Raw genomic sequence first — 15,605 nt, 5'->3', positions numbered from 1 at the left:
GTGGTATAAAGGGATTACGGAGAAAATCCACAAAATGGAAGACCTGAGACAAACCTTTATACTTGTCACAAAAAAAGGAAAGAAAGGAGGAAAGGAGAGGGGCTAAAAATTCCAAAACTTCATAAGCCAGAGCAGTATAAGGGACAAAAATAGCAATGCATCTAAAAAAAATCAGAAAAGGTCTGAAAATAGGGAAAGCTCCATTAATGAGTATAAGAGTATAGAATCAGTGATGGGGAGGGACACAGGTCCACAGAGAGACGGAGAGAAGGGGGGGAGAGTGTGTGGTAGTGAGGAGGGAGCATGGGAGGGAGAAGAGGAGGATAAATCTGTACAGCAAGATTATCAGGGCTCAGAAGCTGCCGTGGTTACATCGCATGGAGAGCAGCAAGTGCCTGAACAAACCTGACATGCCACAGAAGCACAGAACCTGGACACGGACTGAAACTCCAAAACCTGCTCCTTTATTCACGGATTTCCATCATCACTGCCTCACTGGTTCTGAACTGAGAAACTGGAGCCACAGCTTTAGGAAAGTCACAGCTAAATGACTGTATTGATCACTGTGTGACTTAACTAACTTTCTGGATTTTGGACCACACCATATCCTCAGTGAGAAGGGTGGAAACTGTGGCAAAAACACTTCACCAAGATAAACATCTACATGGACTTTTGCTTCACTTATCAGAAAAGACAGCAGCAGCTGGAATAGAAGAGGTCAGACATCACACCATCTCTCTCATTGTCATCATCTTTTTTAATTATCGACTGATTTGTTGTTGTTGTTGTTGTTGTTGTTGTTTACTTGTCCTTTAGCATTATTTTCCCTCAAGGCTGGAGAAGTAGATTGGTGACAGAGAAGAAAAAAAGTGGCTAATTTAGGATGAAGGGTTAGTCTGGAGTAAACATTCTCACATTCAATGTGTGAGTTAACCCACATTTTTTTTCCTTTACAAATACACAAGATCACTTAAAACCTAAAGACGTATGGTAAATATGGCAATTTACTGCACACCATTCACACAAACCAGGACACTAAAATCTTGTGTCCAAGGGCAAATAAAATATTATTTATAAATATTTTATTCTTTCTCTCAGACACATACACACATATTCACACACAGTCCTGGCAGGGAATCTCCATTCTCAACTCGGTTCACCTCAGCACCTGCACTCACACCTTTTCCTAGTCAGAAATCGCAACTGCAATCCTCCAGATACCTCTCGCTGCCATCACGAGGCAGTGAAGCTGCCAACATCTGCCTTTCTCCTTCTTTTGGGACACTGGTCTCTCCAAAACTCCTTTCTTTTTTTGTCTTCACCAGACACAACTTTTGTCTTCATGCCAAGGATCTCTGTCCCTGCAAGGTCTTTTGCTGGTACAACAGTGAACTCACTAAGTGCTAGAAGAGAAAGAGAGTGACTAAGAGAGAGAATCAACAAAGGAGAGAGAGACGAAAAAGGAGGGGAGGAAAAGAAGGGAACCCTAGACACCTGCAGTGAAAGTGTGTACTGCTCGAGGTCAGGCTCGGATGCATTCAGCCGGTGAAGGTAAGCAAACTCCCTCCTTCTGCATATGTTCCTTTTCTGCATCTGAGTCATGGATATTAACACAGATCTCTATTTGGGATGCACTGGCTGGTGCAACAGAGTCGCTGCTGTACCTGCTGTTTGCACAGAGAGACTGTGTTTTTGCATTTCAAAGGTGATGTCTGTGTAGGGGGACTTGTAGCGTGGTAACAGGTGTGCTGCTCGCTGTCAGCTTGTAGTAATAGTATTCCTAGAAAGAGGGAAATACAATGCAGGCAGCAGAGTTGTTATAAATGGAGTGACACACTCAGCTATCAGCAATAAGGTTTATTTATAAACTTGATATCCGGTCTTTAATTTACATAAATGTTAATGCCAACAGACTGCATAGGGATATTTATAGGTATTTCAGTGCAAGTTTTCAATGTGTAAAACATGTATCCTTAACAGAACTAATATGGTATGACTAAACATATGTCTTTAACTGGAGCAAATACTTGACTGAGGATTAGTTACAGGTAAACTGTCTCATGTGAAGGGATGCAATTAGGCAAAAGAGGAGAGTTAAATATGGCAAAGGCAGACACACTGTAGTGTGTTTATTTAGAGGAATTATTCCTATTAATATACAGACTTTGTAAAGATATAATCCAACTAAAGATATGATAACCATCATAGTCATTGCAAATATACAGTCTACTACATCAAATCAGACAAGGTCACAGTGGAGAAAGCTGTATGGTTTATGAATTGCTAAAGTGTTTAGGATTTGCTATATTCCTAAGGGAAATCTGAGAGCTTGACAAATACATACGACTACATATATTTTATGTAATAGCTTGTGAATCTACATCTGTATGCAGTTGTGGATGTGTGTGTCCTCTGATGCCTGTGTCTAACCTTGAAGAATGTATTGTGTGTGCATCGTATCCTATGCCTACACTGTGGTTTATATGGACCACATGTACATCTCACATAAACTTTACATAAAATATAAAAATATATATATTTTATTATACAGTATATGAAGCTGTAAAAGTAGCTATGAGTACCTTTCCTAACATTTTCCTAAGGCTTGGCTCATGTAAATAATTACTAATTTGCACTTATAAGACCATGCTGTACATTTGAAAGGAAAAAACTGCGTCAACATTTTATAGTTTAATTTGCATGCAGATGTGTTTGTAGGGTGTCTAATGCATCAGTTAACGTTTATTTATGTCCACATTGCCAATCAGGTAATAAATGATGATGACAACTCCATTACTAATGTTGAAACCCATCTTGTCTATTCCAGTTAGATAGGAATATAATTACCGTCATGTCAGGTTTATGTCTTTTTGAAGCAGACTTACCGAGCTGCTTTCATATGCTCATTTTACTGTTGTGCAGGTGAGTAGCAGTGTGCTGGGATGAAGAAAGTGATCAGAATACAACCGTGGCATGGATTTTTTTTAACTGTGCAGTATACTATATGAACACTCAATAATCAGAGTTGATGATGTGTGAATATCCAGCATGTTTTATGAAAAATGTAGATCATAACCCTAATTAAAACATGCATATTGAGTGTGTGCTGGTGGGTATGCTGGCAGTGAGTGAGCTAAAGAGGACAGAAACACCTGGACGTTTATGTTCTACATGACCTCTGTGACCGTGACATTAAAGGAGTATTATCTCAGTCCTTCTAGCTTTGACTGTGATTGCAGCCCAACCACATGCAAGACATTTCATATCCCATGCCTAGAAGGCAACTAATAGGCAGTAACACAAAACCACATCACCATCCAATCGGGATAAGCATAGCTTAAATGAAAACCTGCCAAACACACTATAATGTTGTGTGCTACTATAAGTCATATATTCAGGGGAGGTCATTAGAGAACCTTTCCAAGAACCCAGCTGTAATTCATTTCAGTTAGCCATTATCCCTATTGCAAATACATGCATCAAACTATGATACAGAATGCAAAGAGAAGCTAAATTTATTGAGAAATATGTTGCTGATAGACACAGAGAGATGGTAATATGGTGCTACTATAGCATGTAATCTCCCTCAGCTTTAATCATCTCACCCTATATGGCTACAGAACCAGAGAGACCATTATGGACTTATTACTGTCCGCTCTATCTGTCCACTCCATCCTTACTGAGACCCAAACTCTAATGCTGTGTGCCTTGTAGTTTGTTTTGGGTAATTTTGTTTATTAGCACCTGATAACTATGAACTATGGATTATGAACTATGAAACCGATCAATGTCTTACTAAAAAAAAAAGGAGTACAACCCAACCATCCTCGTATGATGATCTTATGTAGATTTATTCACAAAAAAAAAAAGTTGGAAGAAAAGGTGGTGCTCTCACATGAGGACAATGGAGTCATGTGAGGCTATTAAAGACACTGTCCACTGTGTACTCCACTTAGACAGTGTCTGTAGAACCTATTGGAAGGGAATTAATGGAAAGGAATTAACAGTGCATCTGGAGTCAGAGGTGGCACTGATGATAATTTAGTCTTTGTAACTTTACAGACATGTTAGAATCAACAGCAGGGCTTTTACTTTCTAAAAATACCCAAGGTGTAAAATTACACAGAAAAAAAAACAAGCAGGAATTATTTTCTGTTGTGATCTGAGGGGCTGTAGTTTATGTGGGGCTGTTTTTTTATTGATCGATCAAACCAACACCTATAGCTTCAGCTGGTGTCCTCATAAGGACTTTGATAAATAATGATGGTCTCATTATTTAGACATTCATGCACACACATGTGAAGGTGTTTGGGGTAACTTTATTGAATCAGATGCAATTAGGGCAGCTGGCATCCACAGCTGATCTTGTGTCATGAATGTGTTATTACCAGTGATCTTTTTGTATTAGAATTATAATGTGTGATGGATCATGCTGCTGAATTGCACTGTACATGTACATAAGTACATAAGTTAAGTTCTCACATCAGTAGCACTGGACTGGACTGTACTGTAGCTCTTTCTCCTACAGCTTCAAACTCCAACATCAACGGTGTTAATGGTTAAAGTGGTAGCCAGAGAGAAAGGATGAAATGAAAATGAAAGCCCTTGAAAGCCAGAAAATATATATATATATATATATATATATATATATATATATATATATATATATATATATATATATATATATACACAAACACACACACATATTTGTTTATTAATATATATATATATATATATATATATATATATATATATATATATATATATATATATAATTTTTTTTTTTTTTCTGGCTTTCAGGGGCTTTCATTTTGAGTAAATATAGGTGTAAAAAACACATGTCCAATTATTAATTCAGTGATTCAGTGAGCATCATTAAGTATTACCTACAATCCATGATCCAGGGATATAAACAAGAAACAAGGGATGAGTTACTTATGTCTGACTAATACAGAGATCCAAAAGGCAGAACTGAGAAAACAGGCACTTCTTTAGTTAATAAATAAAGAAGCAAACACACTTTAAATAAGGCTTGGAATCTCATTTACAAGACTTCACAATAAAGCACTGGTTTAATGCAGATTAAATAAAAACCTGGTGAAGTAAAAAGACAGTGTGATTAGTAAACAAATTAGGTGGCTTTGTATCACCTAAAGGAGGTTCCCTTTTGAGTCCCTTCTTTCGCCCATCGTTTCCAGGAGATTTTCCTGCTGTTGTTGCAAAATCCATATTTATGTAAAGTTGCTTATCAGTAGACAATATCTATTGTTAAAACTGTATACAATAAAAAATTTAATTGAACTGAATTGCCTACACTACAGCCTTTAAGTGTTTCATTTTTCAGCCTTTAATTGTTCTACATTTTCTACAATTTTTTATTTTTTTTTTTTACTTGTATCCTACTGCCACACTGATGGCAGACTGATGAGGGGATGCATTCTATGAAGAAAAGATTTAATAAAAATAAATTAGTTAAGTTGTTTCATGTTCTTTAATTATTATCTTATGACGGTCATGTTCATCAAGGGAACAAATGCACTAGCTGTGATGTTCATTTGGCCAAGGACCCGTGATCAAACACATCAAAGTGTTTGTAAAAGGATCAGAGGAGTTTAAATGACAGACATGAGAAGATCTCCAGCACATCCAACATGCTGAAATGTGAATATAATGTGAATATATTAACACCATTCACAGCTTATGTGTTATTGGCCCCATCAAAGCAGGACTGCAGGTGTTTCAGTGTTTTACTCTGGGAATTGCAAATAAATAAATAAATAAATTGCATATTGAGTAACAAGTCACCACATCTACACCTCATTTCCCACAAGAGTTACTTTCTGCAAAAAAATGATATCTTAGCAAATAAATATAGCCAAATCTATCTAGCATTTTCAATTATATGATTACAGTAAACCAGATATATGTTTATTAAGCCTATATTCGAAGCTTGAATCTTTTTTTTCTATTTTTTTTTTTTTTTTTCAAAATTATCTTCCAATAATGCTAGAAATTTTAAAGATTGAAATTTGTAAAATCAATAGCATAAGAATATTAATATATGAGGTGGCTCAGTGTATTCCATCTACACACCTCAGGAAAAAAGGGTACTAATCTGTACCTTTCCTTGTTGCTGGGTTGATACTCTCAAGGGTCCACCTTTTGTACCTTTAGTATGTAATTTTTTGTAATACACTATGTGATGAGACAAGACACAAGTGTGTGTTGTTTATTGTGGGCAGAAGCCATTGTCATGGTTCGATATAGGGGTCAATACACATGCAGGCAATGTCAAAAAGTAATAATCCTTAATCAAAAACAAAAACAGGCACTTGTCAGAAAAACCAGGACCAAACAAATATAGAGCGCACTGCTCAATAATGCACATAGACCTACAGCAAGGCTTATGAGGAACAAAAGCAATAAAATAAAACATAAGCTTAAATAACCAAACTAATCAGGACTAAATGCCAGAGAGGTGAACACCTTAGAGAACAGACCAATGACAAGATGAGGTGGAGACATTAAAAAAAAACAAAAAAAAACACATGGCTATAGAAAACAAAACAAACAAGGACAACAAAAGGGAAATTTGTGATACTTTTACATAGAAAAGTGCACACATTAAACACCTGACTAACTAATTTATGTAACTTACATCATTTCTTAAGGTACATTATATCCACATTTCCACATGTAAAAGACAGATATACCCTTGAGGGTACTACCCCAGCAACAGGGAAGGTCCAGTTTAGTACTTTCTTCTGAGAGTATACTGCTGGGAGGATATGCATAAGATTAAACCATAAAAGCAGGACAGAAAAAATGTAATCATCCTCCTTATTTCCTAGAGACGGAGAACAGTAAGATAAATGAAATAGTCAATTCTATTATATGTGACGCATACTGTATATTAGCTCAGCATGGCTTTAAACTTTTTTCAGTTTACAAAGCAGAATCATGGACCTTGTTTTTCTGCCAGTTTTATTCTGTCCATTGATTGGAACAGCTTATTTTTATGGTCAGTTAATAATTAGTCATGATGCCCTGAATGTTATAAAAAATCTCTGACATTCATACATCATTTACTTAACAATCTCTGTGCCTTTGCCTCCTTTTATCATAAGTCCATTCTTATGGGAAAATAATATAAATAGTAGAATAATTTGCACTGTCTGCATAAGTAAGGACTCAGGTTTCCTCGACCAGTATTCAGTGTGATCAAATGGAGATGATTTAATGAGAATAAGGGTGTATAAATTCTCTACCTAAGATTCTTCTTGGCAGGCAATAATTTGTTTTGAGACTCTTTGTCATTCTATCTCCCTTGCCATCTGTTTCGTCTGAACTAGACACTTCTTGTGATCTCCAATTAAACAAGGAGCTGTTTTTATCATGGAGTTTCACTATTCTATTATTGAGTGAACTATTAAAAAACTGCAAATAGCAACAGATATTTATCAGCCACTGTAATTTAAATGAGTGTTGTAGCTGCTCTGATTGCTTAATAGGTTGTATGGTTGCACTTGTAAAATGCTGGCATGGATTGATGGGAATAACCTTTACGCTTCTAAATCAGGTTCATCTCATTAGGCTGTGATGCTGTTTGGTTTCATACTTGAAAAAAAGCAGCTGCTTTCTCTAATGCACATAGCTCAGAACTGTGTGTAGGAATCAATCCTTTTTTTGGAACCTGATCATAGCTCTAAAAGACAAGGCCAACATGTTGGGGGAGCATCACATGCAGGAGTGCATAATGGCCAGTTTGGTCATTCGTAATTAATTAATGAGTTACCATCAGCAGTGGTCCAATCTGCTGGACTGAACTCCTAGAAAAATGATCTCCTGATGTGAGCCATAAATGCAGAGATATAGTGTAGAGTTTTGATGTAAGTCTCTTTGTGGTATGGGGTAGGAATACATTTCCAAATATAGCTCTAATATCACTGTACTTGTATCTGCTACAGAAAACAATGTGTATTAGCTGGATACTGCTTATCACTGTAATAGTTAATTCATACACTGGGGATATTGTGTAGCTCTGTAAATGTTGCGTACTGCGTAGCCCTGTATGGATAATGGTAACACTTTATATAAGGATATTGTACATAGGGCTACATGACACATACATAAACCCCTCATGACAACTGATTTAAAACAATATTAACATTTACAAAAGCTTATTCCAACAAAGACTGCTTTTGTCAGTGTGACATAGATTTGCGAAATTAGGTTCTGTTATGACACTTTCTTGAATGACTTATATGAGTGTACTTCTCACATAATGATGATGATGTCAGTGTCATAAAAGTTTAATTGGAAAATTAACTAAAGTGACAATTCTCCTATTTATAAAAAAAAATATAATAATGTCACAGCACAATAAATGCCATAATTCTGTACATTTCCTCTGATCCTATATTAGTTTTGGTTTTATGTTTGGCATGTCATATTATTACCTTTATATGACACTATAGACATACACAAAGTTAGGGCTGTAGGCTCAAATCCAGTCTTAGGCCACTTCACACCTGGAATTAATATGTGTCCTGGGTGATCAGATCACAAGTGGACGCATAGCTGTTCACACCTGGCATTATGAACATGTCTCCAATGACCACTTGTGATCAGGCTTCATACATCATTTCTGCTGGAGATAGACTGTCACACAGATTTATTACATCAGTCTTCCGCAGCATTTATTTTCAGGCAGAAATATCCTACGAATCATAGCTCATGTATCTGTATGGACTGTTTCGAATGTTTTAATTGTGTGGTCTGCTAAGGAACAGGGCTTTAGACTAAAGTCCAATCTTGAGACGTTTTCTGTACTGACTTGGACTTGTCTCGGATTTATTGGCATTTGTACTTGGACTTGTCACAGTTTTGGGCATTCGGTTCGCTAAATATGGCCTTGGTCTTGTCTGAGTTTGTAAAAATAATGTTTGTGTTGTGTATTCTTTTCACATGCACAAAGTTTGACAAGAAGTTATTCCTTAGTCTAGAAAACATAAGCTAGTCAATGGAGCACTAATGCACTAATAAAGCCAACTAGTTGAAGTAAAGATTTGGCCTTGAAAAGGATTTGCTGTTTGGTTTCGATACCCTTAATACTCGGTCTTGATTCGATCTCAGCTAGCCCTGGTCTTTGACCTATCTTAGACTTGACAATGGTAGTCTTGACTATAGCAAGACCCAAAGTAAAAAAGAAAACAACAAACATCACAAAAGCAGTTTTCATGACATCAAAGTTATTTATCTTTCTCCAGTTGAAATTACTCTTTATGGATGATTTAACATGGTAATAGTAACACTGATCATGAGAAAAGTGATACTATATTAAGGTCACACTTTAACATAATTAGAATGTAGTAATGTAGAAATTAAACTCTAGAAGTTTATTTAGATCTATTGTGCACTGGTCAGTTTTCCATATATTTTTGGTATTTATCACTTCATGATGCATCTCATATAATCCTGTTTATCCATTATGCAGATAGTCCCTTGAATTATTGGATGTCATAAATGCTGAAATGAAGATATCTATCTGTACATGGGTCTGGAAGGGATATGCGCTTACTTGCCTGCATGTCCACCGGGGATTATATATTGTTATCAGATAATATATAGGAGAAAGGCAGAGTGTCAGAGTGTCTGTGCTAAAATAATCTGACAAGCAACAATCTGAAATGACTAGTGATTTATAAGAATCTTCAAACAGCACCATCAGCGGCACACCTGTCACTGGTTTGGAGTCTATCCAATTCCTGTGGACTATCATTAACATTTTCCGGTACAAAGCAAATCCTATTTCCAAACAAGAAAGCAATACATTTGTTCTTACAACTGTGACTAAGGAAATATTTTAAATGCATCTGAAATTAAAGCAGCATGCAGATCAAAATTTTCATCCCTAGTGTAGTCCTGTTCAGGGATAGCACCTCTGAACACTGCTATTATCTGTTTACTTCAATCAGTATTTCCTATGGTACAGCTGAATTCTTATTTTAAATTATATTCATATTAAATGTTAACTTGGTGACCTGTCATCACATTAGTTAATAATGAGTTTTGCAATTAAATCATTAAGGCCATTACAATGCCCTAATATTTCTTTTGGAAATGTTAGAAGTGTGAAGCATATCACAGAATGTCACACAAAGAAAAACAGTGCTGTTTTATGTTGTGCTTCTCTGTTTAAGTGGTTGCACCACAGACTGACACCCTCTGTGTGTTAGTCAAGTCAAAGAGTGGACACTGGGAAGTGTTAACATGGCACAGTTTGCTGTGAATCCCTCACTGAGCTCTCAGTGTGTTTCTTCTTCATATTGCTAACTACCTGTTGTGTCTCAGAATTGCTTAGATGCACATACAACCCACACACACTGAGAGCAAAGCAGTGGTGTAGTCGAGACCAAACACACATTGTGTACAAATACACAGCATGTACTCAATATACTTTGGACTGGACACATGCAATGATGGTTTATGTGTAATGGAAATAGCCTCAGGCATTGAATTATTTCAACTTGTAGTTTATTGCATGTATTTATTTCTCTCCCCCCCCTCTCTCTCTGTCTTTGTAGGCTGTAGGTGCCTGAAATGGCCATTCATCAGGGGTGTTTGAGTTTCTCTCTCCAGCTCCTCCTGTTGCTTACTGCCATGCTGCATTACCAGGCTCGTCCTTTCTTTGGCCCACCTACAGTTAATGTTGCAGTGGTGTTCAGCAGCTCTGGCCACCAGGGTGAAATAAAGGGCCGTCTGAGCCGGGAGAACTTCCTGGACCTGCCGCTGGATGTGAACCCCATCACTGTGCTAGTAAATGATACAAGCCCTAGTGCACTGCTTACTCGCCTCTGTCAGACCATGGCTGCTGAGAGCCTCCATGGTGTGGTGTTCGAGGATGATGTCGACTCAGAGGCGGTAGCTCAGATCCTAGACTTTCTCTCCTCCCAGACTTCCATACCCATAGTTGGTATTAATGGAGGATCTGCCTTAGTCATCCCTCACAAGGTAAATTGACATATATGTGGTAAGTGAGGCCCAATAGATCTGGTATTTATATATAAAGGCACTAAATGCCTGGTTGCTCTGTGATTAGGGTGTGCAAACTTCTGCTCTTGCGCACACCCACTTCGTCGCACTTCAAGTATATTTAGCCTACTTGGGGAAATTTGACCTAGTTTTGTAAATTTTAGCTTTTAGTGAAACATGCCTTGTCAGCTGGTAAACTCACTACTACAAGATGATCCATAAGTCACATAGGGTTTTGGACCTATTTAAATTAATTTCAGTTAGAGATTAGAGATTACTGAGATGAGTAGTTATAATGTTAATTTAATCTAAAATTAGCTTCAATTTGTTTAATAATAATGTGGATTGCAGTCATTTGAAGCTTATATTAATAAGGCTTTAGAGCTGACTGAGGAACATCTTGCTACCTCACAATAATGAGAGGTGGACTTGATGCTTGAAGGAGAATAGAAAGCATATAGCAGTGCTATAAAGCAGTCCTTGTTGTAGACTAAAGCCTAGCCGATGCAAGTCAAGGCAAGCTGAAACTGGGTTAAGGGATGTTGTGTCTGAAAAACTGCAAAAGTGGGAAGTTGCAAATATGTAAAAGTACTCTTTACATATATGAACAAACATATTTAACCAGCTGGGTACATAACACACAACAAGTGACAGAAAAATCAAATATCATGTGTTCCCAGTTGTATGCTGTAAATCAGATCAGAACTTTGTTTAATTAGTATACAGTTTTGTACAATTTAAAGCATTAAATCCATACCTAATCAATCATATTCATATTCGCAGTACCATTTTCCCAGTAGGTCTGAAAAATAGTCCAAATACGACTGCTGAGATCTGTGAAGCCTTGAAATCAATAGGTATTATGAATATTATAAACATCCAAGAGCTTGGTGTCCCACTTTCTCCTTGGGATTTATCGAGAACAGGAAGTGTTTTAAAAACTAACACCTTAAACAACATAATATTACATTGCTTGTAATGGCCAGATAAATGTAAAGACAATAAAGATAATATGATTATGTAGGCTTTGCGGTCCAAAATCATAAGAACTAACACCTGGTCTATTTCAGAGAGTTGTAAAGTACTATACTTTTAATACAGTACAACATCTTCGTGTTACTAATCTGGTGAATTAGACGGCACTCACTGATGTGCAAGGTAATTGTAGACATGTTTCGATATAAATAGTCATTTTCTGTCTTGGCTTGCTCATAATATTTACAGGAATCAGGTAATAAGGGAAAATCATTGCGTATTATTCAAATACAATGCACAGGGGTGCATCTAATTGAAAAACACAATGTCTATAGAATTATGGGATAGATTAGAATATTTAGTACTGATTACGGAAGACAACAGTTTCCTGTCCAATTATTGCTATTCAAATTATGTTTATGCTCACTTTGTATGTCATATGATGAGAGATAAGACTGAATAAAGTATAAAAAAATGGGACAGAAAGACACAGAATATGCTTACATCCTCCATATCATGATGGTATTGGAAAGAGTCTTAATTGGATTCTCAAAAAACAAAAGCTGACTCCTGTTTCTGGTTGTCTTCCAACAAGCTAAGAAAAAGTAGAGCTGTTGTTATACATATTTTATGCATGTTAAATACCAGCAGATGGGTTTTGGCTTTTTTATTGCAGCATTTTCTATTCCTGTATTTGATATGCAATTACCTGCTCTTTCCACTCCTTCCAATAACTTTGTAATTATTTGCCATAAAATGTTCATTTAAAACAAAGAGGCTATATTTTTTCCCTTCGAAACAGTAAAAGGAAAAACAGTGTTAAAAATAGACCACACATAGCTGCCTTTTCTCTTCCACATATTTATACTACTTAAAGTACAGTACTTTGCCTGGTGACTGCGTGGGAAAAACTGTTCACTACAAAAATCTTAAAATATAGTGTCTCTAAAGAAATCTAGCGTTGCTGTTGTCTGGGAAGCCTATTTAGCTAAATTAATTGAGTAATTACTTTTTCATTTTTTGCACACACTGAAGAATGCATGTTGTTGTACATACCTATAAATGGCAATTTAAGGTATTATACTCCAAGAACAAGGGGCCATTTTAAGTTCTCGATTACTGCTCATTGTATAGTATATGATCACAGTAGGAACACAAGGACTAAGAAATCAGGCACATATATGACATGCACTTATCAAGAAGACATTCTGTTTTGAAGTGATAGTGTTTCATTTGGGAGCCCAAATGGTAGAACAGAGTGATCCCCAGTTAAGGAGCTCCGTCATGGTAGATATGCAGGAACAATCCTATTACTTTCAATTCAACTAATTGGATGCATCTGGGTGTCAGGCTCTGGAGGGCTGAACCTAGGTGATCTTTTCTACTTCTTAAAATAAAGAAAAGTTGCACTGAAAAGTAAGAGTGAGTCCCAGAGCTCTTTTCAGCCTGAGCCCTTCTCATTCCCATAGCCAGCCTACTTTAGGTAAGCTGTAGAAGTTACCTGAAGGACACTGGATCAGCGTATATGGGTTTGAGCAAGCTCATGTCAGATAGGAGTCTTGGGAAAATGTCTCCTAGCTCCTGACAAGACGAGACCTTTCCACTCATTTTTTCTCAGATCGGAGCTTAATTGGGCATTTCAATCTCCCTCCTGCATTTTCAGCCACCTTGGAGAGGCAAGGGCTGCTGGCAGAATAGGGCACGAAGACATCTTCTAATGTGACAGAATTAAGAGGCAAGAATAATATGTACTTGTGAAATTTGTGTATAACTTTACACATGCATTCACAACTGCTGTATATAACAGCTACAAGTTCAAACAGATATTGAAACCAAATTGTCAAAAGTGAAAAGAAAAATTATTAAAAGTTGGGCAATAAATCATGATTGTGGCTTGTGGCAATTGTACAGTAGGATCAATATTCCAGCAATTTATCTTTGTATTGTGCATCCAGTCCTCCACACTTGAGAAAGGTGTTCAAGGTTAATTGTTCACAGTGACTCATGGATACACTGTGATAGTTCCTACAAATTCCAAAGACCAAAAACAGTGGCAAGGAATGCATTTAGTTCCTTTTGTGCTGGTTCAAGGACAGACTATATTTGTATATTATATTTTTTGTCAGAATGATGATGCAATTTAGACAAGCCAGAGATTTTAAAAACATCCTATTATATTGCATCATGAATGAAGATTAGACAGCCACTTATGGTCCAATTCATAAACACTATAGCATAACTGGTGTTGTCAGGTGTACCGATTGTTGTTCAATCAAAAACAACATAGTAAACAAACTAATATCACATAACAACAATACAACGTATGGAATATTCAGTTTGCAATAGTCTTTGACTACTTTGACTAAAGTCTAACAACTCTAACATCCAACTCTTTCATTGTAATTTACGAAATTGCTTCACCAATATTGGCATCTCTTTCTCTACACTTTTCTTCCAGGCTGAAGGTTCGACTTTCCTCCAGATGGGAGCTTCCATTGAGCAGCAGATCAATACTATGTTCAAAGTAATGGAGGAATACAACTGGGGCAGCTTTGTGGTGATCACCAGCCTTTATCCAGGCTATGAAAACTTTGTGGACTACATCCGCTCTTTCACAGACTCCAGCTACTTTCTTTGGGAGCTGCAGGACGTGCTAAGCTTCGAGATGTCGGTGGGAGCCAATGACATCCGCTCACGCCGGCTGCTGCAACAGGTGGATGCTCAGGTGTATCTGGTGTACTGCTCACACGAGGAGGCTCAGTATCTGTTCAGGATGGCGTCTGATGTCGGGCTCCTCGGACCTGGCTACATTTGGGTCATCCCCAGCATGGCGGTAGGAAACCCAGAGGCTTCACCTCCAGATAGTTTTCCGATTGGGGTCATCAGCATTATTTCAGACCACTGGAGGAAAACTCTGCGCCAGAGGGTGAGGGAAGGAGTGGCTGTGGTGGTGCAGGGGGTGTACAGTTTCCACAAGCATAGAGGATTTGTTCCTGAAGCACACAGTCAGTGTAACAGTTCGTCAAAATCCTATGACCACTATTCACTTTTTAGGTGAGATTTCAACATTTCTTGAAAGGAATCATTAGCCACAGATTTTTTATTTATTTTTTTTTTTTGGTTATGGAGCACTCTTAACTGCTCGGTATAAGTCTTCTTGTCAGTTAGCTTTTAAAAATATGAATGTTAAGTTATGAAGAATGAAAAGGAGTGGGTCTGCATTTATACATATGGACCAGATGCCTAGAAATGTTTTCTAGTTATTTATTCATTTATAAGTTATAAATGCAGTCCTTCTTTGGGAGATGTTTTTAATTATTTCAGAGAACCCTGTGTAGGCAACTATACAGAGAAGTTTAACTAGGTTTAGAAAAAAAAAATCAGTATCTATTTTAAGTGAATACAGAAATGCTGTTCATTCTAAATAGTCCACAGGCAAAAATGAAACATCACATAGGTGCTTTTTGATCAGTCGTCTCCTTTCTAATGAGATTCAGAAATTTCCTAGTTAAATCAGCTTTTCACCTGGGAGAAGCTGACCTCATTAAAGACTGCTTCAATTGCTTCCCCAGATCATCTGTGATGAAGAGTTTCAG

The 15,605-nt window shown here is 37.1% G+C and overlaps 1 protein-coding gene across 1 annotated transcript in view; it reads left to right on the top strand.

Annotated features, from left to right (window-relative positions):
• The first annotated feature begins 288 nt into the window (after positions 1-288).
• Positions 289-15,605, top strand: part of grin2cb (glutamate receptor, ionotropic, N-methyl D-aspartate 2Cb) — a 38,176-nt gene continuing 22,859 nt past the window's right edge. The window contains exons 1-4 of the mRNA XM_026915910.3: positions 289-717; positions 1,326-1,551; positions 10,587-11,013; positions 14,468-15,063. Of these exons, the coding sequence (XP_026771711.1) occupies positions 10,603-11,013; positions 14,468-15,063 (1,007 nt within the window). The 5' untranslated portion in view covers positions 289-717; positions 1,326-1,551; positions 10,587-10,602. The remainder of the gene's footprint in view (positions 718-1,325; positions 1,552-10,586; positions 11,014-14,467; positions 15,064-15,605) is intronic.

The sequence above is a fragment of the Pangasianodon hypophthalmus genome, chromosome 12, assembly GCF_027358585.1.
Source record: "Pangasianodon hypophthalmus isolate fPanHyp1 chromosome 12, fPanHyp1.pri, whole genome shotgun sequence".
NCBI lineage: Eukaryota > Metazoa > Chordata > Actinopteri > Siluriformes > Pangasiidae > Pangasianodon > Pangasianodon hypophthalmus.
The sequence above is the reverse complement of the archived record's forward strand: the minus strand, read 5'-3'. Positions and strand labels throughout refer to the sequence as shown.